Below are 25308 nucleotides of genomic sequence, written 5' to 3' on the forward strand. Positions count from 1 at the left end.
CCTGGGTTTTCCTCATCTTCTTCCGTCATCCCTTCATTAATGCATGTATTGGTGCTTTAGTTTTGAATTCTCTCCCTGAATTGTTCTCCTCTTCTTGTTGTTGTGGTGCTTGGTTGAAGCTTGGTGATGGAAAATGGAAGTAATGGGTTGCCTTTGATCTATTTTCAGGGGTGAGAGACTGATGGAACAGTTTGTGGTGATGAAGTGATTCTGGTTTCTGGTAATACTTGAGAAATTTGCGGGTTCTCTCTTGTATAGCGCCAATGTTGTTGCTGGGGAGACTTCTTTGGTCACTGGTTCTGTTTGGTCTTCTCGGTGGGGCAGAGCTTCGCTCTGCAAAAGCCATGCCTCGACGGATTCTTTTGGATTCAGATGTTGATACTGATGATTTCTTTGCACTCTTGTATCTGTTGAAGCTAAACCAATCAGAATTCCAGTTGCAGGTTTTTCTTCTTGCACTCACAACTGAAAAATGTTTATTTCTTTTCACAAATTAAATTTCTTCATTCATATCATTCTGATTATATTTGGTTTTGCTTTTGCTTAAATTTCTAGCTGACAGACTTAACCAAATTACATATCTACTGTAGCTTCCTAGTTGGGGAGAATGTGATTTTGTGTGTGTGTGTGTGTTTGAAAATAGTCAAATTTGAAATGCTTCTTCTTATGCCTTCATAGGTCTCTTCTCTGGAATTTCTTTTATTTCCCCATGAAACTGCATCATGATACATATTACATTGCTACAGGCTGTTACTATCACTCCCAATTCATGGAATGAAGCTGGGCATGCTGTGAATCAAGTGTACGACCTTCTCTATATGATGGGTCGGGACGACATTCAGGTTGGAGTTGGAGGCGACGGTATTATATTACAAGATGGCACCATATTTCCAAATGTTGGTGGATATCTTCCTATAATTGAACAGGTACAGAAGGACTAATGCCTACAAAAGGTTGAATCCATAGTGCTTAAGACATTTTTCAAATCATTTCTAGAGAATTTCTCAGCTAATTCTCCTGTAAATAAGCTAATATATTATTCATAACAGTCTTAGTGAGATGTGATCTCATTTCTTATAAGATTTTGCTGTTGGAACCTTGGTTTTGAAGCTCTATTACCTACTAGCCAGTCAATATTGTTTTCTGTATATTCTTACATTTTTCTAGTGTTAAAATATTTACAGGGCAACTCAACAGCAGGAGCTTGTAGGTACAGACAATCTATACCTGTAGGGCGGTTTGGGGGACGGTTGGATATTGCTACAAATTATGGCATACGAAGAGGCCTTCTTCCGCAGGTAACAAGCTCTGTTGTGATTATGGTTTCCTAACAAGCTCTGCCTGCTAAATTGACTTCTTGTGCAGGATATTAACCTACCATAAATAATTTTTCATTCTCGATGCAAGTGTCTTGTTAATTTCATAAGACTCGTGTTGAATTCTGTTAGTTTAATTGTTTGTTCCATCAAGTTATTCTTATGAACTTAATCATTGAGTAGTTAACATCACACTGTCCAATCCTTTGATCTGATTTTAGTTCTCTTTATCTTAGTTTTACTTCATTTATTTGCTATTCTAATTTTAGTATCTCTAGAAATATACATCCTACATTTTTATTGTGGGTGGTAACCTTCTCAAGCATGTTTCTACATGCTCTGAAATGGCAGAGTTATTTTTGGCAATCAAACCAAACTTAAAGATTGTGTCAGTTCTATTTACTTCTGCTGTTGAAAGCAAAGTATCTTTTTGGCATGCAGACCACAGGTTTGAAAATTGTTGCCAGAACCATACATGCATACTAAATAGAGTGTGGGTCATTTCTTCCCTTAGCCACAAGAAATGCAGTGAGGACAGTTCCATAATCTTTAGTCCATTATGTAGAAGGAAGGTGAAATCAGGAAAGATGTAGTATATAACTGTGCTGCATCACTCATATGTATGTGGAGTGCCATTTAACCAATGCTACCAATAAAACTAATAAGCTTTTGGAATGAAAAATAAGACTGACGCACACAAGGGACAGAATGATGCATCATCAGTCATGGGGTGAGTTTAAAAATGGAAATTTAGATGCTCAACTGGATTGACTAGGGAAGCACAGCATAAATAAGGGAGGCTACAATGCTTTGGGCATGTACAACAAAGACCTATGATGACACCTGTGACAACAGGCTTGGTTCAGGTCCAAAGCTATTGGAAGCCTGAAAGCATGAAGATTTAGGTTGTGAGAATTGATGGAACATTAACAGTTGATATGGATCTGGATGGATTGGAATGTTGGACAACAATTTATGTTGTGAATCCCAAAATAGTTGGGTGGCCATCATAGTTAAACAATCCCAATTTATTTGACACTATTGAAAATTAATTGTTGTATGGTTTATGCTAGCTAAGATTAAAGTTAAACATAATTATTTCCATGATCTGGATCCAGTAAGGACTGTATCTTTCCTGATTTCAAAAGATATGCTACTTGCTTACTAAAACAAAGATATTGTTGATGCTAGCACTAGATTCTGCTCCTACATTATAAAACCACAGCCTTATTGCTCTCTCTCTCTCTCTCTCTCTCTCTCTTGTGTTGTGTAATGAACACACTTGCTAATGTAATTTTTGGTTAAAGCAGGGAGACAGGAAATATTCCCCTCTTTGCCAGCCCACTGCTCAAGAAGTTTTGATAGACACAATATCCAAGGGCCCCATAACTCTATTTATGATTGGGACACATACTAACATTGCCATTTTCCTTATGACTAATCCTCATCTGAAGAAAAATATTGAGCACATTTATGTGATGGGTGGTGGTGTGAGGTCGAAAAACCCGACGGGTTGTTGCCCAAAGAATGCCAGCTCCTCTTGCAAGCCGCGCCAGTGTGGTGACCATGGAAATCTGTTTACGGCCTACACTAGTAATTCTAATGCAGAGTTTAATATGTTTCAAGATCCTTTTGCAGCATACCAGGTAATTAAATTGTTTGAAGTAGGTTAGTCAAGTGTGTAAATGAATAAATGGTACTGAAGACAAAAGCTATATGATTATCTTTAAAGAAAAATATGAATATTCCTTATCTATTGACTATAATTGTAAAGGCTTGTTATGCTGTTGATATATTTCACTTTGATTGTAGGTTTTCCATTCTGGCATCCCAATTACCCTTGTTCCCCTGGATGCGACAAACACAATCCCCGTAACTGAGAAGTTCTTTATGGAATTTGAAAAGAGACAGCAAACATATGAGGCAGAGTACTGCTTCCAGTCCTTAAAAATGATCCGTGATACTTGGTTTGATAACCAATTTTATGCGGTAATTAATTTGTTAGAATTGTTTGATGAGTTTTATTCATTTGTATAATACTTTTGAAATCTTTGTGAATTTAGACCTTCTACATGTTCTTACAGTAAAATAACATGATAAATGTTATTCCTTCCAGTGATCAAGATGGGCTAACAAATATTGGATGACCTTTTGCAGAGCTATTTCATGTGGGATTCACTTACCTCTGGTGTAGCAGTGTCAATCATGCATAATTTGCATAAACGTGATGGGGAAAATGAATTTGCTGAGATGGAATATATTAATATAACTGTTGTTACTTCAAACAAACCATATGGAGTATTTGACGGCTCAAATCCACTTTTTGACGACCGTTTAATGCCAGAGTTTCATCTACAGAAGAGTGGAGTGCATAGTGGTCATGTCATGACCGGAATTGAGGATCCATTTTGCGTTGTGGACAACGGAAATGGAAAAGGGAAATGTGAGGTATTTGGTTTCTAGATGGAAAAGTACTTTCTCTTTAGATGTTTCATTCGATTTTTGTTAAATACTCTCGCCTAGTTGATGGATTTGACCTTTAATTTTGAAGTAAGAATAAGGCTATGGTTTCCAATTCACCATTTAAGAGAATTTCTTTTATGGTGTAGCTTTGATATACTTTGAATTTGCCTATCAAAGATTCAAAAAAAAGAATTGTCCATGTATAATAAATATGTTTCTTGATAAAGAAAAAAAATTGTCCGGGGAGGGGGGAACCAAAAAGATAAATGGTATAACACTTTCCAGATCTAGCTATAAAGTTCTCCATTGAAAAGTCTGTTCATGTTACATTTAGGAGGTATTGCGTAGCTTGACCTTCAAAAGAAAAAAAAAAAAGAACATATCTGCTAACAGAATTTAACAAATGGAAACAGGATGGTTATACAAAGGAGATAAATGGTTCAGAGGCTGTGCGTGTTCTTGTTGCTACAAAGGCAAAACCAAATAAAGATATTAACAGCCCACTTGACAGAGAATATTTCAAAAGTTTCTTGGATGTAAGTGCTTCTTTGACTTCTTTCCTCTAAAAATCTTTTTCATATCAATTTGTCTTAAACATATGTATTTTCCTTCTTGATGCGGAGAATAGTTTTTCAAATGTATTAAAGTGAATGCAGATTGATTAAGTATTTAGTAAGTTTGTCATTCAATCTTTTTTTTTTTTTTTTTGTTTTACATTTCCTTCCCAAGGTATACAATAAAAAAAATGCTCTTGCTTTGTCTTTGTGAGTGCAGGTTTTGAATCTCCCTCAGGGAACTGGGAGATTTAATTTTACAACACAGTTTCCTTATTATAAAGAAGTTAATTACAGGCCAGATTTTGGGAATAGAAAATTGGGGAAACCTGTTGTGTTCGACATGGATATGAGTGCTGGAGATTTTGTAGCTCTGATCTATCTCCTAAAAGTACCTGTCGAAGTTATCAATCTCAAGGTAAACTGGTTCTCCCTCTTTTGCTGTTTGTACTGGTTATGACAGCCTCTACAAACATCTTAATGTAGCTTTAATTAATACGGATTCTGTCTTTCTAATGTTGCTAATAATTAGGTTTAGTGGAAGTGATGAGGGACTTAAGCTCCAGTATCGAAGCCAGTTTTCATTAAATCTGAAATTGATTTTAATGTCTACACATGTTTCTTCCCCCCATCCTCTCAGGGAATATTAGTAAGTCCTACTGGCTGGGCGAATGCTGCTACCATAGATATCATATATGATGTACTACATATGATGGGCCGTGATGACATCCCAGTTGGTCTTGGCGATGTATATGCAATTAACCAAACTTATGGAGACTGCAGGTACACCAAAGCTATTCCAAATGGTAGTGGTGGATTTATAGACTCTGATACACTTTATGGGCTTGCTCGCAATTTGCCACGTAGCCCTAGAAGGTAAGCCATGCATCCTCTCCTATGTTACTTAATATTAAAGTATTTTTAATGGAATATTTCTGTATGATTCAGATGTTTGTCAAATTTCCAAGCTGCTTCATAACAATTTTGACTCTTGAGTAGAACTTATAGACATAGATGCTACAGCATCTTTTGGTGCAAGAAACATCTTGGGCAAACTCTAATTCTGATTTCTTTCCAATTCATATTGATGCAATTTATTGTTATCACAACGTATTAATTATTTTCCTCAAGATATTATCCGTGAACACAATATATTTTGATGCTTTTCCAACTTGCTTAAACGTTGTAATCTCTACGATGAACTGGATTTGAAATGATGAATTTTCCTCAGTATATTGTCTTTCAGGTTAAGGTTCCTTGTTGAAAGATCCATATCTGAAGTCACTCTTTAGACCTTGAAGATGGAATTACTTTTTCTTGTTGGGAAATGGTGATAGATCTGTGGGACGATTGAGAAAATTTTGAGGTTATATTGTATCAATAAAGATTTTGTGAACCTCAGTTGCCATGACCATACAGGGATAAGGGATGCCCTGGGAGACTTGCAATGAGCTTCATATTTGTTAGTGAAATCAATAATATCTGGAAAATGAACTGGGGATATTTTTTTTTTGGGGGGGTGCGGGGGTGGGGGGGGTGGGGGAGGGAGAACATTAGTTCCAATCTTGAAGTCATCCAGCTGGGTTCAATCTATATCGGGAATGGTGGGAGCAACATTGATTTAGTTGGGGTATTTGAGTATTTTTATTCTTTTTTTATTTCTGGATGTAGGGCTCATATTACAGTTGTTAAAGGGCTATGATCACTTGCTAGGAGAATTATACTATGATGCATGGAAGATTAATTTCATGCAACTGTCCATAACACATTGACAAGTGTATGTTGGAGACTAAGTAAACCATTCGACCAGTAGTGAAAACAGGGCTTAAACCTAGGTAAGCAAAGCATGGATTCAAGCAAGAGTTGGAGCAAAATTGAAATGCCAACCTCCAAATATCTGGAGTGTTTTTGTGCTTATGTACACTATTGGTTTTATTTATAAATTAATTAAGAAAAAGGATGACCAAGCATGTCAAACTAGTAATTTGGACTAATTTGTCTTCTTTTTTTTTTTTTGTCATTTAGCAAATAATTTATTTGAATTTTAAGCATATGATGTTACTTTCCAATTTTTTCTTCAACATATTTTATCTAGGATTAGTAAGAAAGATCGTTGTATAATACAACATTGGGGACGAGTGAAGAGAAGAGGGAGCCTTCTTTTTTACCCCCCTGAAGTGAATAGGGTCCTGTTTAAGAAAGATATCCTTCCAGAAAAATGTCACAATACATAACAGAGCATAGACAGGGAAAAGCAATATCACATCTCAAATAAATTTGGGACAACCAGGGTTCACACATGGATCCAGTCCAAAAGCTAAGATCCATGGTTTTTGTTGGGACCTCCACTGGAGCATTTTTGGTCAGGAAAGTTTTAAGAGAACCTGAAATTACCATGTTCTCCATTTCTTGTCTCTCTTGCATTGCTGTTAGGCTTGTCTTGAATTGTTATGAGGGTTCGGAAGTGCAGAAAGAGGTTATGTAACTTTCTTTAGTGGATTTGTGGAAATTCCAAAAATGGTAAATTCTCATAACCACGACCACCCCCTCGCCCCACGAAAAAACAAAGAACTTTCTGTCCTCTGTGTAGTCTTTTTCTTACTTTCTCTCCTTTATTTTCCCCTAAAATCCCTAGTACCAGATGAATTATAGTTGGTTATTTGTTGTGCTGCATCACTCATTGTAGTCAAGACAGCTCTCTCCTCAGTATCTAGGAATAATTTGGGAGGGACTTGATCAGTATCAAACTGCAAAGAAACTTTCATCTGATTGCTAAATTGATGGCTTTTTCCATTATGACACATAGATGTAATCTGTTAGTGTACTTTATATTTTTTCTATCAATGTCATCTTAGAAGAGCTCTCTGAGCATATATTTTGTGTGACATTTGGAGTTGTATTTCAGGTATACAGCAGAAAACTCTGTGAAATATGGAGCTCCTAGAGATACTGATCACCCCGAACTTAGACAACCCCTAGCTTTAGAAGTTTGGAAGAACATTTCAGAATCACTGGATCCAGGGTCAAAAATTACTATATTGACCAATGGACCTTTGACAAATTTGGCAAATATTATTATTTCAGAGAAGAATTTCAGCTCGGTGATTCTGGTCAGTCTTCTGTTCTCTTGCAGTCTCATAGCTCATGGAAAATATTTGGTTACGCAGAAGAATGATAAGATAAATTATATATAATCCCATGAAAAATCTAGTGTGTTCATTGAATTATTCTTTCCAAGGATGTATTTTAGTTCCCTTTTATAAAAAAGGCATTCTCATTGGAAGTGCAAGCCTTTGTAGCCTTCTTGGGGAGATTACCATGTATGTTAGCTTCAATTTGAGCACGTACTAGATCATATTGTTCAAGAGAATTTCTCTGTTTAAAAGGAGTAAACCAAGAATTGTACAATTGAACTCTTAAGCTCAATGCTGGATAACCATATCAAGCTGCAAACTGTAGGAACTTCTGATCCAGTAGAAGGCCTTCAATAGTTCAAGAGAAACTACAGTTGAGCCAAGAAACAATGGATCAATGGAGCTTGTAGAGTAGTATTCACATGTATGTAACCATGTCTGTGGACTTCATTTTGGGCTCTGACTCATTTTCCATGGATTTACATTGTGGAGGAAACTTTGGGTAGACAGAGTTCCGTTTGTTAGTCCCCTGCCTAGAAATTGGGTCTATTTCTTCCTCCTCAAACCTATTCTAGCATAAATGTGTTATTTCGTCTCATCTACTTGTCCTATACTATGTCAGTGTTAAAGCTTCTTTGCCAATTTCTACTGTCATTCGTTAATAGATTTTAGTGTCTCATAAAAAAAATATCCTTAATGGTTATTATACAGAACTTCCACCTTAGAGTAACACACCGACAAAGGTAAGGCCTGAGGATGCCCAATGTTGAAGTACTGTTCACGTGAACAGTGACCTGAATTGTGTTTTTGAGAGGAAGGGTTGAAGTACTGTTCACGTGAACAGTGATTTGGTTTTTGTGTTTTATAATTAGGATTATAAACTCCTAGTTATAGTTTGAGTCTGTCCTATTTCTCTTTGAGTTGTTGTAGTCCTAGTTCTACTTTGAGTCCTAATTGTTAGTCTTTAGTTTTATTATTCTCCTATTGTAACTTGGACTCCTATCCTGGTTAGGAATTCCTAATCAGAATAGGAGTTCCCTCTTTTCTATTGTAATTTCAAGTTATAAATACAAGTATGCTGAGGGAGACTGTCACATTCAACAGTTCTCCTCTTTTCTCTGTTATATTTTTCTCTCTATTCCCTCTCCCATCTTTTGGTTCTGGTTCCCTAGCTGCTAATCTCGCTACATGGTATCAGAGCACAACTCTTAAGCTAGTTGTCTTCCTCGATTCTGGGTTGAGAGTTCCTTAACTCAATTCCTCTTAAAGGGGGGCAGCACCCTATGCTGCATATTATTACAGTTTAACCCTTGATGAAGTTTTCAGTTGAAAACTTGGGTTTTATTATATCTAAAGTTCAGATCGATTGGAGAAGACTCTTCTCAACCTGCGGCAATGTCTTGAAGACAAGTTCTACAATTCCCTCTTGAAGTTTTCTACCCATTCTATAGATGTTCTCCGAAGATTGAAGTTTATTTGAGAAAGTATAAGGATTCTACTCTACAGCAACATCGCAGGGTTCTCTTTTCTCTGATCGATCCCAGATAAGTTACCAGATTCTGTTGCTATTCTAAACTTCACTCGGCACTCTAATACTGTTGATCTGAGTTGGATTTAACATCCACTGATTCTGGTTCTGCATATTTGGGTCATTAAACCCAAATTTCTACTACTGCCGAGTGTGCTATTGCACTGGTTTACTGCTGTTTTAGGTTATCAGAACCTTATTCCTGCTCCTACTGCTGCTGGTTGAAGACTATTCAACCCTAGTCAGGTTCTACTTTAGAGCCGATCTACACTACTGGTAATCTGGTATTGCTAAGTTAATCTGATTTGATGGCTGATCCCAAACCACCTATGGACAATGTCCAAGTACAAATAACTACTATCAAACTCTCTGGAGTTTCAAATTATTTACTATGGGCCAGGCAGTACAAGCTTACATACATGCCAAGGGCAAACTGAAATACATTACAGATGATCCTCCTAATCGTGATCCTAAGGACCCTACCACACTCACAGCTCATGATGAGTGGATACGTGAAAATTCTATCATCAAGATATGGCTATGGAACAGTGTTGAACCTGCTATTGCTTCTAATGTGATGTTTCACACACTGGCCAAGGATGTTTGGAATGACTTACGTGAAAGCTTCTCTCAAGAAAGGAATATCTCTCGTATGTATGATCTGTATGAGAAACTCTTTACTTTCCAACAAGGGGATAAGACCTTGAATGAGTATTTTGCAAGTTATAAGCGCATGGTTGAAGAACTGCAGATACACCAACGCTTAACTACTAATCTTGATCAGTTAAAGCAACAACGAGCTGAGTTTCATGTTGCAAAATTTTTAACTGGGCTACATCCTGACTATCAGTCTGTGAAAAGTCAGTTGCTTGCAGGAGAGAAGGTTCCTTCTCTCAATGAAGTGTTCTCCCGCATTAATCGTTTGGTGAATCCATCCAAACTTGAGAATACTCCCAAAGACAACTCAGCCTTTGTTGCCAATCGTGGAAGGGGATGTGGCCGTGGCCAATTTAGAGGCCGTGGCCGTGGATCTAGTGGACAAGGTACAGATTCTCAATATATTGACAAATCTGCCCGTCAATGCACATATTGTGGCAAACCTAATCATATAGTTGACACTTGTTGGCCAAGCATGGAAGACCTGATTTGGCGATTGAACTAGCCAATGCTGCTACCACTGATACTGCTACTAAACCTACTAGTGACATGAACCAGAGTTCAACAACTTCATCTTTTGTGCCTCATGATGATTACAACCAGCTAGTCAAACGCCTCCAACAACTTGAAGCTACATCTGCCTCTTCCTCTACCGCCACTCTAGCCTATAAAGGTAATGCTACATTTTTTCCTTCTTCTACTTCATGGCTTATCGATTCAGGGGCTTCATGCCACATGACTGGTAAGTCAAGTTTATTTTCTTCCATTAATCCTATTCAAACCTCTTCCAATGTTATTCTTGCTGATGGATCCTCTACCAAGATAACTGGTCATGGTATTGTGTCTCCAACATCATCTATGACTTTTTCTCTTGTTCTTCATGTTCCTAAATTACCCTTAAATCTTGATTCTGTTAGTCAACTTCCTAAATCCCTTAACTACTCTGTAACCTTTTATCCTTCTTATTGTGTTTTTCAGGACCTTCAGACAAAGAAGAAGATTGGTGGAGGGCTTGAGCACGGCGGACTATACTACCTGGAGGGCATCGGACCTTCCACTGCTGCTGCATCTACTACCACTCCATCCCCCATGCAATGACATCTACGATTTGGTCACCCATCATTACCGAAACTTCAATTAATGGTTCCTAGTTGCAAGACCGCATCTCACCTTGAATGTGAGGCTTGTGAACTAGGCAAACATCATCATTCTTCTTTTCCTGCCCGTACTTTACCTAGAAGTTCTTCATTGTTCTCTTTAGTTCATTCTGATATTTGGGGTCCGTGTCGAGTTCGTAATAGGCTAGGATTTTCTTATTTTGTTAGTTTTGTGGATGATTATTCTCACTCCACTTGGGTTTATTTGTTAAAAGACCGGACTCAGTTTCTTACTGTATTACAAAATTTTTATCAAGAAATCAAAACTCAATTTGCCACATCCATTAAAACTTTTCTTTCAGATAATGCCTTGGAGTACACTCAGTCTACTATTTCTGATTTTTGTCTTACTCATGGTATTATTCACCAAACTAGCTGCTCGTACACTCCACAAAAAAATGGGGTGGCCAAACGCAAAAATCGGCACTTACTCGAAGTTGCTCGTTCTATTATGATCAACATGAATGTTCCCAAACGTTTTTGGTGTGATGCTGTTCTCACAGCCTGTTATCTTATTAATCATATGCCATCTTTTGTTTTACAAAATAAAATTCCCTTTTCTATTCTTCATCCTGATCGTCCACTGTTTTCCTCTCCACCGCGTGTTTTTGGTTGTGTGTTTTGTTCACATTCTCCATCCCACCATTGATAAACTCTCTCCTCGGTCTGTTAAATGTTTTTTTCTTGGTTATTCTCGTACTCAGAAAAGGTATAAATGTTTTGATCCCATTTCCAACAAACAATTTATTAATGCCAATATCACATTCTTTGAAAATACACCTTATTTTCCCTCTTCTACTGTACCATCTATAGTGAATAGTAAAGATCCTTTAGGTCCACCCATACCTGTTCCTATACCTGTTCCTTCACCAATTCAGGTCTATCACCGTTGTCGACGTCGACCACCAACATTACCTGCTCCCACAGCTCCGCCACCTGTACCCATCTCTAATCCATTACCCACTCCTACTACTGACCCTGTTCCTACTGTTTCGGTACTACCTAGTGATACAATAGATGCTGCTCAGCCCGACACTCAATCTGATTCTGATGCTGAAGGCTCCATCGACTTACCCATTGCTTTTCGTAAAGGTACTCGTTCTTGTACTAAATACTCCTTCTTGTACTAAAAAACCTGTTAATCCTATTGAGCACTATGTAACCATTTCTCATCTTCCTTCTCACTATCATGATATCATCCACTTGCTTCCGCATTATCTACTAACTTTATTCCTCACACCCACCATGAGGCATTCTCTCACCCTGGTTGGAAATCAGCCATAGACACCGAGATGGATGCATTGCTATCTTGCCATACCGGGACTCTAGTTCCGTTACCTGCTGGGAAAGATCTTGTTAAGTATCAGTGGGTTTATACAATCAAATACAATCCTGATGGTTCTGTTGAACAACTGAAGACCCGCCTAGTTGCTAAAGGCTATACTCAAACCTATGGTGTGGATTACTTTGAGACTTTTTCTCCAGTTGCTCGTCTGAACTCTGTTCGGATCCTTTTTTCTTTGGCTGTTAATTTTGATTGGCCCCTATATCAAATGGATATCAAAAATGCTTTTCTCTATGGTGATCTTCAAGAGGAGGTTTATATGGAGCAACCTCCAGGGTATGTTGCTCAGGGGGAGTCTTCTACCAAAGTTTGCAAGCTTCGCAAGGCAATTTATGGGTTGAAACAATCTCCACGAGCATGGTTTGATAAGTTCAGCTCCATTGTTACTAAGGTAGGATTCTCTCAGTGTTACTCTGACCATTCTGTTTTTGTTCACCGTCAAAATTCTAAAGTGGTGGTGATGGTCGTCTATGTGGATGACATTATTATATCTGGTAATGATGCTTCTGGTATTGCCCAAGTTAAAGCATATCTTCATCAGCATTTTCAGATGAAGGACTTGGGTACTCTCAAGTATTTTCTTGGTATTGAGGTTTTGAGAAGCAAGAACGGTATTAGCTTGTCTCAGAGGAAATATGTCCTTGACCTTCTGATTGACACTGGAATGCTTGCTTCCAAACCAGCAAATACTCCTATGGATCCTCATCAGAAACTTGGATCCGATGAGGGTGAGGACTTTTCAGATGTTCATCGATATAGAAGACTAGTTGGCAGACTTATTTATCTTACAGTCACTCGTCTGGATATATCCTTTGCTGTTGGGGTTATTAGTCAATTTATGTAGTGTCCAAAGAAAATTCATTAGAAAGCTGCTTGCCGTGTGTTGCGCTATCTAAAGAGTGCTCCTAGTAAAGGTCTCATTTATCGACTTAATCGAAATGCTAATCTGGTTGGGTTCTCTGATGCAGATTGGGCTGGTGCTAATGGTGATAGACGGTCCACTTCTGATTATTGTACTTTTGTGGGTGGAAATTTGGTCACATGGAAAAGCAAGAAACAAACCACCGTTGCTCGATCTAGTGTTGAAGCCGAATATCGAGCGATGGCACATACTACAGCTGAGTTGATGAGGGTCAAATCTTTACTCCAGGAATTAGGGTTTCCCATCAACCAGCCTATGAAAATGTTTTGTGATAATCAAGCTGCTATCTATAGTAATCCTATTTTCATGAGAGGACAAAGCACATTGAGGTTGGTTGTCACTTTGTTCGGGATGCTGTTATGAAGAAGTTGGTTGTTACTCCTTTTGTTTCTACTACCAATCAACTTGGTGATATGTTTACAAAGGCACTGTTTGGGCTTGCTTTCCGTCGAAGTTGTTCCAAGCTGGGTTTAGGTGATTTGTATGCTCCAGCTTGAGGGGGAATGTTGAAGTACTGTTCACGTGACACTGTTCATGTGAACAGTGACCTGAATTGTGTTTTTGAGGGGGAGTGTTGAAGTATAGTTCACGTGATACTGTTCACGTGAACAGTGATTTGGTTTTTATGTTTTATAATTAGGATTATAAACTCCTAGTTATAGTTTGAGTCTGTCCTATTTCTCTTTGAGTTGCTGTAGTCCTAGTTGGTAGTCCTAGTTCTGCTTTGAGTCCTAATTGTTAGTCTTTAGTTTTATTATTCTCCTATTGTAACTTGAACTCCTATCCTGATTAGGAATTCCTAATCAGATTAGGGGTTCCCTCTTTTCTATTGTAATTTCAAGTTATAAATACAAGTATGCTGAGGGAGACTGGCACATTCGACAGTTCTCCTCTTTTCTCTGTTACATTTTTCTCTCCATTCCCTCTCCCATCTTTCGGTTCTGATTCCCTAGCTGCTAATCTCGCTACACCCAAGAATGTGCTGTTGTGAAGAGTTGGCTTTTAGGACTCGGGAATTAAATAAAATTCTTGTCATTCTAGTCAGAAAATTCAGAGATTGCTACTAAGGTGCTGTCTAATTTTCTATGTGATTAACACTGACATTTGATAACTATCTTTTTGATAGGCAAACAAAAAGTATTCTGTTGGTGAACAAACAGTATACAATATATTCCTTTACTCTTCATTGACATTAAAAAACTATATATTAAAAAAAAGGAGTTTCTCAACCCCATAAAACAACACCCACCTAACAGATCAATGAGTACCTTAAATTTCTTTGAGTTAATAGCCAACTAAATAAGAAAGAACTAATTTATGTGCATAACTTGAGAATTCTCCTTGTCTTATTAGAATGCCTGTACCTCTCTTTCCAAAGGGCCACCAGATATGGCATGAGCTTCCTTTAGCATCCACTTTGATAACTGGCTGAAAAGTAAACATCATCTTCAAATCTGGTGCATAGTTCTACTTCACTATTTTGATAATGATAAGTGGCATCTGATGATCGGATACAGTAAGTGTCTATAGAGGAAAGCAAAACAGGACATACAGAGGTGAATTTGGAATCCTTTAAAAAAGTAACTATAAGCTCATCATCATTGTTCTAGCTTTTATCCATATTTGAGATGAGTTGCATGAATCATTCTGATATGACACTATATAAGACCATATATGCTATTAAAGCAGTAGTATTTTTATTTTCCCTTTCCTAATGCCATGCCCTTTGTTGGCCTACACTTATTCTCCATTGTTTTAATTCCAATGCAGAATATATACATAGTTGGGGGACACTTCAGCTATGACAATATGGATCATGGAAATGTCTTCATAGTTCCTTCAAACAAGTATGCAGAACTAAACATGTTTCTTGACCCTTTGGCTGCAAAGACGGTCTTCAACTCGGAACTCAACATCACACTCATCCCCCTTGGTGTTCAACGGAAAGTAAATTCTTTTCGTAAGATTCTGGAAAGTTTGAAGCTCACAAAGAGGACTCCTGAAGCTGTGTTTACCTACCGTTTACTGTCAACGCTATATCATTTGCAGCATAAGTATCAATTATATCATCATATGGTAAAGTACTGTCGATTTCTGAAACAACCTAGAGGAAATTTCTATTGAATTACCATCACTTGATTGGAGGAACCTGACCTTCTGAACTCTCTAATTTTGTGTGCTTCAGAGAGAGTAGTAGGGTGGTTAACACACATGCACGTTGGTGGACACATCATATGGACTTATCTATGCATTTCTATGAAAAACAATTAATTCCGTTGGTCATTCCAAGTCTTTTATCATTTGGTCTATCTACCAGCACTCATGTAATGCCATCAGAACTAGTAGTAGGGTAGTTGACATGCTGGGAAATCCTCACTTTGCACTGTTATAAAAGGGCCATCACTAAAGCTCAGCCTGCCAATATGAAGTATGGTTTGAGTTTGAGTGTAGCTAAACTCTGCAATAGATGCCGAAGGTTATAAGCACTTCCAGTCCAACCCTCCTCATACCCTAGGAAAGTGAGACTTGGAACGGAGTGTGGCCCTTTTTGTAGGGCCATCTTTCTTTACTTATAATAGTGGGGTCGTACTACCCATTTGCATTGGATGGATTTATGATTTTGAATAGAAGTAGGTTGTTCTGCTCTTATTGTTGTTGCAGCTTTAGCATATTTTCATTTCTATTGTTTATTCTGCTTCAGGATATATTCCTAGGAGAAATCCTTGGTGCAACAATAGCAGCTGGTAATGATCCGCATCAAGTCTTGCAAGTCAAGCCCGTCAAGGTCATCACTGTGGGTGATGAATCCAAAGACGGACAAATTGTCATTGATAAAAAGCAAGGGAAATTAGTCAAAATATTGGAAAGTGTGAATCCAATGGAGTATTATGATCACTTTGCAAAACTACTTGGTGATAAATTGCAATCTGCTGTGATTGGCAGCTTTGATGAGCAGAAAGTAATATGGAGTACACCATCAAATCAAACTATGAATAATTAGTAAGGGAAAAGCTGAAGTATTCTCCAACAATAGTAATGTATTCATTTTCCTTTGTCGATATACAATAGTCTTGACTTGTATTGCTTCAGATTTCTTCAATCAGTGACTTTTAGAAGATCAGTTGCTGAATGGCTAAAAGAAATAAAAATTTCCCACCTGATTTTTTTCTTTTCTTGTCTGAATTCAAATGCTCCCAATTCATTCATTTTCAAATCTGCATCATCTCTCATGATATCACAATCATCGAGCCTACATTCAACAGAATGAGTAATTAAAACCATTCAAAAGTTTAAAAAATTAGTCACTGCTTGCCTATCAGAATAGAGTTTTTTCTTCACTACCGGGTGGTTGTATTGCTCTTTGCTATTGGATGGTCAGTTTGGATGAAAGAAAAGAATGGACTGTATTGGGGTGCATCTGTATCATTATTGTTCAGTGGAAATGCTGAGCTGATTTACAATCAGCCTGTAGTTTTCTTTGTTTGTGTAAGGCCAGCTTTCGAGCCCCTTTAGTAAGGGTGCTTGAGCACTGAGGTGGCTTTTTGGCCGTATCTTGCTGGAGCAATGCCAGGGGCTGCAACGCATTAGGTTGCTTTTCTCCATATTCAAAGAAAGCCGGAGTGTGCAATTTATTTGTGGAATTTCATAGAATCATTTTGGGGGTATGAGAGTTAGATGATCATGATCGAGGTGATAGTGTTTTCTCTTGATTCTCTGCTGATTATCAGGTTGATATGGACGAACACATTGCCCTTTACTCCTCTCTGGAATACTCTGTATACTTCTCATTTCTTTTCTACTGCTATATCTTTCCTTCCTGTATGGATATTGTATCTTTTTTTTTACTCTTTTCTTGAGCAATAGAGTACCCTCTTCAAAAGAAAATCATCCCCTTCACTTGAGACAATGAAGACATCTGCTGAAGGATCTTCAACTACTAATACACAGATCCTCCCAAAACTTGGGCAGTGAAACTGGTTATCAGCAAGAAAGATTGTTCTCATTTCTGAATCAGACGTAAAGGAGTTCATGATATCTATTCTTTCAAGTATTTTTGGTCAATATGACCCTCCCCAGACCCTGCTAAACGCGGGAGCCTTGTGCACTGGGTACGGCCTTTTTTTATGACTTTAGATAATTCTTTCTTTCATTGACTACAGGGTTCAGAAGCATTGGACAAATTATCAGTGGATGGAAAAAATTTCTTTTCAGTTCTCAATTTTATTCCATAAGGTAAATTATACATATTTGTTCTTGTTTTTTTCTTTTTTCTTAGCGATTCTGTTTCTAGTCCCTCATCTACTATGACAATCTACTTTGATGAATTAAGAGCTTTTGACATGATTAAGACCATTATAATGTGCTCAGATGGGCAGGGTAAGGTGTTTACCTATTTGGACATTATTCAATCATCAATCAACCAGTCAACAGAGCCTTGTTTCCAGCCATTCATGATCAGCCAGTCAAGATTCATGCCTAGAAACCTGACATAGGCCTTCTACAACTAGGGTTCAAAGTGGTGGTGCAAGACTCTGCTGGAGTTCTTTGAGGACATGAAACCTGGCTTATCCTCCTCCTAAAACCAGGGAGGATGAGATAGTCAAGGATGGTTCAGCATCCAAGGCATGCTAGATAAGAATATTAAGGATTATGGGTTTATTTTAAGAAAGATACTATCATGTTATTCTAGGTTTCTATATCTATCATCCTTGTAATTTTTAAACCCTACAAGGGTTTCTAGTAATGTAATCAATTCATTGGTTTTCTTCCCTACTCTGAATTTTCTCAAAATATTTAGGAAAAATAGAATTGAAAATTGAATGTAGAGATTGTTCAACTCAGCTAATTGGGGCCAGCTAGGATGAAATGGAGAATATAGAGATAGAAAGTGCACATTTACATGAGAAGATTTATATAAAATCAAAACAGGATTAACCTAGGGTTATTTTCACATTATTTAGATTTTCTCACTTTCTAACTAAAATTTGAATTTCTATTTCAACATCAGAAAAATTTTGGTACCAAGCTAGGATGTAGCTTTGATGAGGGGTAGGGGTGGGGAAGAATAAAAAAAATAAATTTGGAGAGGACATTTAATCTTGTTTCATGTTGGGGGACTTTGGTATGTTTTCTCAAGTTGGGTAACTTATAAAAAGTAAGAGCTCAACTGTAAGCCCCATACCACCTACTTGGGCTTGTTGGCTACAAGAATCATGCTGTGCTGCCTCAAGTCTAAGGCCATATCTGGTTCTAACTCAGTGCTCATGCCTTCATGATCACTTCAACCCAGGTGATCTTTGGCCTTGTTTATTACTTCTCATAGGTTCCCTGGTTTCTCTTTGTTGCAATAGCTGAGCCTCTCAATGTACTTTTCCTTATCACTTGTTACTGCTTTTCTTGTGCTCCACAGAATAGATTCTTTCTAATTACAATCATTCCTCCAAAAAAATAAAAATAAAAATTTTGAAGTTTATGCAAGTTTTCTATGTCATTTGTCTGAATGAATAGGTCGGATTATCTTTTCATGTGTAACATTTAGTATTAAAGTTTCAAAAATGGTTTGTTTTTTCATTACCCTTTTTTTTGGGATAAATTATTTTCTTTTTCATCTGTATTCTTTTTTCTTTTTTTTTTTGAATAGTATAATTCTTCTCAAAATGGAGCACTTAATAACTTAGAATCTTGCATGTCAAAATGGAATATTAATCACAGCACTGTGGCTTGTTCTACCACATGGAAGGATGATTTGGTTGTCTTAGTAGTTGCATAAATGGAGAGTTCTCTGGATAGGGCCATGTCTAATTGAGGAACTTATTCTACCATATGGCACACCATGCAGCATTAGGGCACTTTCCAGTTTCCCCCTTGTTTTTCCTCAACTGTCCAAGATTTCCATAAAAAAAAAAAAATTAAGTATAGTGCAGGGGGTTTATTGTCATGTCTTTTTTATTATTTGGGTTTAATTGTAATTATAACATTCTGTCCTTAGTTGTAATTTATCTTTTATTGAATCATAAAATAAGTGGACCTATGCTCACAATAGGATATTCTGAACCTACCATGAGCTCTTTGGTTCTCTCTCCTTACTTTTCCTTCTCTCCATCGAATCCTTCTCTTCTTCCTTCTTCCCTTAGGTACTGATCTCTTGGTTCTCATATTGTCACAACCAACATGCTACAACCCTATACCCTAATCAGATAATTCTAATTGAAAAGAAATATTGGTGCATGCATGAATGACTTGAAAGCTATTTAGAGAGGTGTTTCGAGGCAGACTGGTTTGGAGAGAGTTTTCCAAACTCTACTTGTTTTTGCCACATGGCATGTCAGACAAAGTAGAAATTGTAAATATCGTAAATAGGTGAAACCCAAGGTCTTGCTGTTCGCTCACATATCAAATTTCAGCTCAAATGGAGTTCACCAACTGTCAAAATAAAGCATTGAAATAACTCCTCTCATGTTACATGGATAACTAAAAACAAAAACAAAAGCAAAAAAATTAAATTGTATATTAATTTACTATGGCTAGTCTGTCCAATGATTCTCTAAAGACAGCATATTCCCATCCCTTAAAAATAAGATCTCATATCCCAACATTTGCTTTACAATAATGGTTGCCTAACTGTGACAAATGCTTTCCCCCATGTGTATAGATTGGATTGAAGATTATGTTGCACTTCAGCTGAAGGGTTGGGGAGTGGGGGTGGGGGGGGGGGTGTTAGGAGGAAGCATTTCGATTTCAACAGTCAGATTGATGTTTCAGAGTTTTGATGCCAATAATAAGAAGGTGATATATGATTGTTGAGTTGATCTATATTTAACCAAAACAATTTAGTTACTTTAGAACAAAGTTTCCTAATTGAATTAGAGTTTTTTAAGGCTCCATTTGTTTCAATGGAAAATATTACTTGAATTTTTAGTAAATATAAAATAGAAAAATGAAGGCAATTTGCTAGTGTAGGTTATTTATGTTTTGCCCTCTTACACACACTCTCTCCTCCCTAAAATGTGGGTCCCTTATACACAAACCATGTGGCGTCTCATTGCATGCTCACATTCACTTGATTTGGGAGATTCCATTCCATGTAGGTGTAGGCAACATGGTGATCTTTTGCCTACATAAAATTGGGGCAAGAGATCGATGTCTGGTTGTGTAGCGCCTACACCAGCACGAGAGCCAATGAGAGTGCATGCAGGGGCATCAACATAGATACGCTTTTTTAATTCATGGTTTGGGGGGGGGGGGGGGAGGGGGGAGGACGGTACATTTGCCCTTTAAGTAGCATTCTTTTCCCTGAGACAGCCATTTGAGACACCTGCGAAGGAGCCTTGCGATCATGTATCATTCATTTTCCCATAAAATTGTATGTATAAAATTTGGACTAAGTGTCCCTTCACCTATACTGAAGAAAGAATCTTGACTGAGAAACAATATTTCAAACCTTCATAGATAAGTGCGGGAGTTAATGATGACATTCACTATTCCATGGGTCCAATCACAAAATCAAATCACTTTGAATGAAGAGATTTTATCTTTACTCTGGTAGGTGCAAAAATTTCTCCGTAAATTTTTTGTACACACAATTTAAGGATTGATTCGTATGCGAACAACTTTTTACTACTTAGATTGATTTTTGAAAGAAAAAAAAAATATACACTAAAACTTAATGAGAGGTACTACATGATCTAAGTTGACCGAGTTATACTTATTTCCCTTTGCAAAGATTGCTAGACTTTTGAATTGGGGAAATTAATCTACAAGATTGTTTAGAAATGGTTACAACACCAAAGTTCTTCAAAAAGGGATCTAATAACAAATAATATAGAAAAGAGGCCATTCACATGTCCCTGTTGCAACCATAAAACTAGATCAGCAGAGTCAGTCCAGATGGATATTAATTCCATTAAGTTGGATTGATTAATTGTAATCCTGATCATTAGATAGATGGGAAACCCCTTGGATTGGTGGCTAATCTTAATCATATGACACACCATGTTTATGTCTTTTTCCATTATTTTTCAACGGTTGGACTCCTTCAACCAGTACCAAGGAAATTTGAAATTTTCAACTGAAGTTGAAAGCATTACATTGATAAATGTAGATGTTATAGATTGATTTAAAAATTATACCATGATTAGATGATAATATAAATCGTATGCAATATAAGGTGCAAATGTACGGACAATATTTGTAATTTTCTATTTTCTGATAATTAAATTTGTTCTTAAAAAAACATAAACCATATGCCCACAAAGTTAGAGCTCCAAGTAATATTGTAATAATGCCACATTGGAAAAATTAATTTTTTCCTCTAGAAATTAGAAATTATTTTATTAATATAATAAAAATATGGGGAGAGTTTTCATACACGACCGTGCATGCATGCACGGTCGTGTTTTCAACCGTTGGATGAACATGATCGTATACAATACACAGTTTCTCATCCTCATCCAACAGTTGAAGGTACGATCGTGCACCATATACGACCATACACGAAAACTTTTACCTAAAAATATTTAAGAGAAGTACTTTTATTTTAGATTTCTATAACTTGTTATATAGGAAAAAACTTTGCATCTTGATCAATTATATAAATCATATAATTGCCATCCATGGAAGACGCCAACCCTATAAAAAAATAGTTGGGAATTTGGTCATATCATATGTATGGGATTTAGTAATCGGTATCAGACTATCAGTTTTGGTTGGTAACGATTCGGATCGATGGTACAATCAATAAGGTTATGACACGTGGCAGTAAGATTAAAAATCTATAAAAATACGATCAATTTGATGTCAATTACTAAATCCGTGATCACAAGTAACTATGCTTCCTTGTCATGTAGAAAAAAATATGATAAGGAATTAGAAAATAATTAAAAAATAAATAAAAGAAAAAACTATAATATAAGTTAAAGTACATAAAAATAGGAAATCAACCAAACCTCTCTCTCTCTCTCTCTATTAGGTTCTCCAACAGTTCCATACTGGATTTGGGTTCATATGAGATAATTAGGGCCCTTTTTTTTGTGAATATTTTGTGTAATTTTTTGTTAGGTTTTAGCTTGACATATGTGCTCTTTTTTACTTCCAAATCCTTAATGGTAAATTTTTATATGTTTTTTGAGATCATCCAAATAATTGACAATTTCCATGGAGTTGATAAAACTTGGCCAAACAGTAATACAACAAATCTGTTGATCCCAAATCAAGTCTGCCAATCTAATCACAGCTAAAGATTCATCATATTCCACAAATCTATATCCGAATTGAATATATATTACTTTAATTTTCCATCCTAAGCTTTTCATCATTCTTGCTTCTTCTTCTTCTTCTTCTTCTTCTTCTTCCCTTTTGCATACCTCAGCATCTCTTTGAAAGAAAAAAAAATAAAAAGAAGAAAGATTTTCAAGAGGCAGAGAGAAAGAAATGGTTGGAAATTGGAATTGGATATCTTCAAAGTCGCTGAAGAGTGAAGATGCAACAAAACAACTAATAGTATAAAACAGAAACTCCAGAAAAAACCAAGAGACAGAGGATCTGTAATCTGTAATTCTGTAGTACCTCTCCTCCATGTCTCTCTGGCCATACACTTTGAGAGCAGACATTTAGACAAACCCAACTGATAAAAAGGGTTGTTGATCTCTCACCAAACATAGCTCATCACCATACAAATTAAACACAACCCTCCAATGAAAATGGTGTTTGGATGTTGGATTTCTTCCCATTTCTCAACTTGAACGATTAATAATTTTTTGGTTTTTTAACCATGCCTTGGTGCTATTTTCCCCAACCTCATGGGCATGTGGTCACTCTAGAATCTAAATCACTCTATTAATTTATTCTATCATAAATTTATTAAAATTTTCTCACTACGTGATAGTGCAATTTCCCTAGCTTTTTTTTTTTTATTAATTTCTCTTTCCTACTTTGAATATTTAGTTAAATGTGAATGATACCATTTTTAGACTAGTCATTGGTGTGGCGTACACGTGCGTATTCCTCCCACACTAGCATCGTGGGGAATCCTTTCCCATATATTAATTTCTATGCTTTATTAAAGAATCTAATCCCCCACTCCATACGCCTTCCTCCATCCTAATCCACAAGGCATTGACCCAAAATTAGAGCATGCATGGCCTTCCCCACTCTATCTGACTCAGAAGAACCTGTGTGCTCCTTCTTCAATCTCTATTCCCATTGGGTTTGATCTAGAATTCTTTGAGGGAAGAAAAAAAAATTTGGTCAGTTCAATAGGGTCGATCTGCATTTTAACACACTTAACGAGGAACTGCTATCAGATTCGTCGAATCAGCTGTGATTGATTCCGGCTGATTTGACATGACATTCTAGGGTTTTGATCTTCGGATCACAAAGTTTTCAGATCTGAGAGCCGATTCTAGGATTATTTTTTTAACCGATTCCGATTTTAATAATCTTGGATAGGGGTGTGAATATGGGTATGGATCACATAAAAATGACAAAACCCTTGACCACCCAAGATAGATAATAGACATTGATTGATTCCATTCAGTGGCAACCTTATGAGCTCTAATGCTTTGAGAAGTAGATTGAAAAGGGACTAACTCAGTAACGCAGACAAAGCCTGTAAAGTTCAGGAGTCAGGCCACCAAGTCTCAGCTGCTCCAACTCCATTGTCATTTCCATTTTTCAATTCACCTAAGGTGACTGGAATCATTCACTGATGCTAAAATTGGGTCCAAGTTGGAGGCATTTTAAGAACAGTGGGGAATAAACAAGAAAACCCAGCAATCTGGACTCTACTTGATGGCCTTTTAAATCCGAAGACAAACAGATGCTGATGCTACAATTGGGCAAATGTTACATCAAACTATTGAATGGTAAAGAATAAATATTGTTAAGCTCTTAAGCTGAAAACTGGAGAGAGAGATTGGCTCATCTGATCACACAAGAGATGCTCTCCTCTTTCTCCCACAGTCCCTCATCAGACAAAAGCCCAAAAGCTCAATAGTTAAAGAGAACTTTTCACAAGTGAAGTAGCTTACATTGTCAATAATAAAACAAAAGCTCAAAAAAGCTTCTTTACATCACCACTCTCACACTCATTCCTTTTTTTTCTTCACTCTCTTGTTCTCTGCTTAAGTGGACAACTATTAACCTCGCACTACCACTTATTCCATCATTGGATTTGACCCACCAGCAGCCAGGATCTGTTGCTCCAGTTACAGAAAATGAAAAGGAAAATTCAGTCTCTTTAGCACACATATACAAAGAGAGATGAGTTTTAGAAGCAGGTTCTTAATACTCACCCTGAATAGAGATTCAAGCTTGTTCTTCACAAGGAAGTACTCCTGTTTCACCTGTTGCAGACATCTGAGACACCTGCACCAGATCATTGAATTGATCAGAAGATAAAAACTCCACTGCTTTTAGTACTGATTCTTTTGATTAGCTTAATGATATGGAGCTCATGATGGAAGGAAATCTTTGATAAAGGAAGTAAACCTCACCCTTCAGTGTTCTGCATCTCACAAAAGTTGCGAAACGCAATGCAAGCATTTTTAACCCTCTGTGCACCTATGCTGTAACCCAGATGAAATTTCTTTATTTTTCATAGAACCACCACAAGAAACAAAATTTAATTGTTTTCTTCTCTCTTACTGCCCTATCTCAGATTTTGATTCTCTTAACAATAATAACTTGTCGGATTTAGTTCCGAGTTTCACAGGTTTGGGTTGTAGGACTTCCCACAAACATACAGAGATCTCTGTAATATGAGGATGCCATGTCAGGTACCACAAAAATTGATTCAAGTGGTTTTCAAGCACAGGAAAACATAAAATAGAGAAAGTAAGAAACTAAAAGAAAGAAATTTTAAATACCTGGAGCTGCTACCCTTCAGCTGGTGAACATGGGCATCCACCTTCTTGAAATCTACAATCTGCTGATCACTGTACAGGGAAAGAAGGAAGAAAATACCCATTAACATATACAAAAATTGATTCAACTGGTTTTCAAGAAAGGAAAAAAAAATTAAAGCAATAGACCAACGGAAAAGGGAAAAGGAAGAGAAACGGAATGAGCTAGAATCCTTACAGAGCTTTGCCCAAATCGTTGAGAAGCCTCTCAGAATCTTCAAAGAAGAGAGAGACAACTTCGACAACGAAATCGGGGTTGCTTTCGTCTTGCAGTTGCTGAAGCTGAGTGAATTGATCATCAAGAAATCCCTTCTCAACAACAAGAACCCATC

The 25308-nt window shown here is 37.1% G+C and overlaps 2 protein-coding genes and 1 long non-coding RNA gene across 3 annotated transcripts in view; 1 reads left to right on the forward strand and 2 right to left on the reverse strand.

Annotated features, from left to right (window-relative positions):
• Positions 1-16244, forward strand: LOC122669395. Its single transcript, XM_043866153.1, has 12 exons — positions 1-443; positions 747-926; positions 1185-1298; positions 2627-2962; positions 3129-3305; positions 3474-3764; positions 4193-4315; positions 4554-4751; positions 4974-5209; positions 7239-7443; positions 14847-15152; positions 15778-16244. Exons 1-12 carry the CDS (start codon positions 264-266, stop codon positions 16075-16077), a joined length of 2646 nt encoding a protein of 881 aa, XP_043722088.1. The 5' UTR covers positions 1-263; the 3' UTR covers positions 16078-16244.
• LOC122669397 overlaps positions 10796-25308 on the reverse strand; it is a 21500-nt gene continuing 6987 nt past the window's right edge. Inside the window, exons 2-3 of the long non-coding RNA XR_006334006.1 lie at positions 23708-23712; positions 10796-10871 (exon numbers count right to left, since the gene is read on the reverse strand). This is a non-coding gene — a long non-coding RNA (uncharacterized LOC122669397). The remainder of the gene's footprint in view (positions 10872-23707; positions 23713-25308) is intronic.
• LOC122669396 (histidine-containing phosphotransfer protein 1-like) overlaps positions 23932-25308 on the reverse strand; it is a 1936-nt gene continuing 559 nt past the window's right edge. The window contains exons 2-6 of the mRNA XM_043866154.1: positions 25155-25285; positions 24941-25009; positions 24569-24640; positions 24368-24440; positions 23932-24280 (exon numbers count right to left, since the gene is read on the reverse strand). Coding sequence (XP_043722089.1) covers positions 24230-24280; positions 24368-24440; positions 24569-24640; positions 24941-25009; positions 25155-25285 — 396 coding nt within the window. The 3' untranslated portion in view covers positions 23932-24229. The remainder of the gene's footprint in view (positions 24281-24367; positions 24441-24568; positions 24641-24940; positions 25010-25154; positions 25286-25308) is intronic.

The sequence above is a fragment of the Telopea speciosissima genome, chromosome 7, assembly GCF_018873765.1.
Source record: "Telopea speciosissima isolate NSW1024214 ecotype Mountain lineage chromosome 7, Tspe_v1, whole genome shotgun sequence".
Taxonomy (NCBI): Eukaryota; Viridiplantae; Streptophyta; class Magnoliopsida; order Proteales; family Proteaceae; genus Telopea; species Telopea speciosissima.

What these genes read in the sequence shown, in the direction of transcription:
- LOC122669395 (XM_043866153.1), top strand. Translation starts at nt 264, where the DNA reads ATGTTGTTGCTGGGGAGACTTCTTTGGTCACTGGTTCTGTTTGGTCTT. An exon ending in ATCTTCCTATAATTGAACAG is followed by an intron (nt 927 to 1,184) that starts GTACAGAAGGAC and finishes AAATATTTACAG; the next exon opens with GGCAACTCAACAGCAGGAGC. An exon ending in ATCAATTATATCATCATATG is followed by an intron (nt 15,153 to 15,777) that starts GTAAAGTACTGT and finishes ATTCTGCTTCAG; the next exon opens with GATATATTCCTAGGAGAAAT.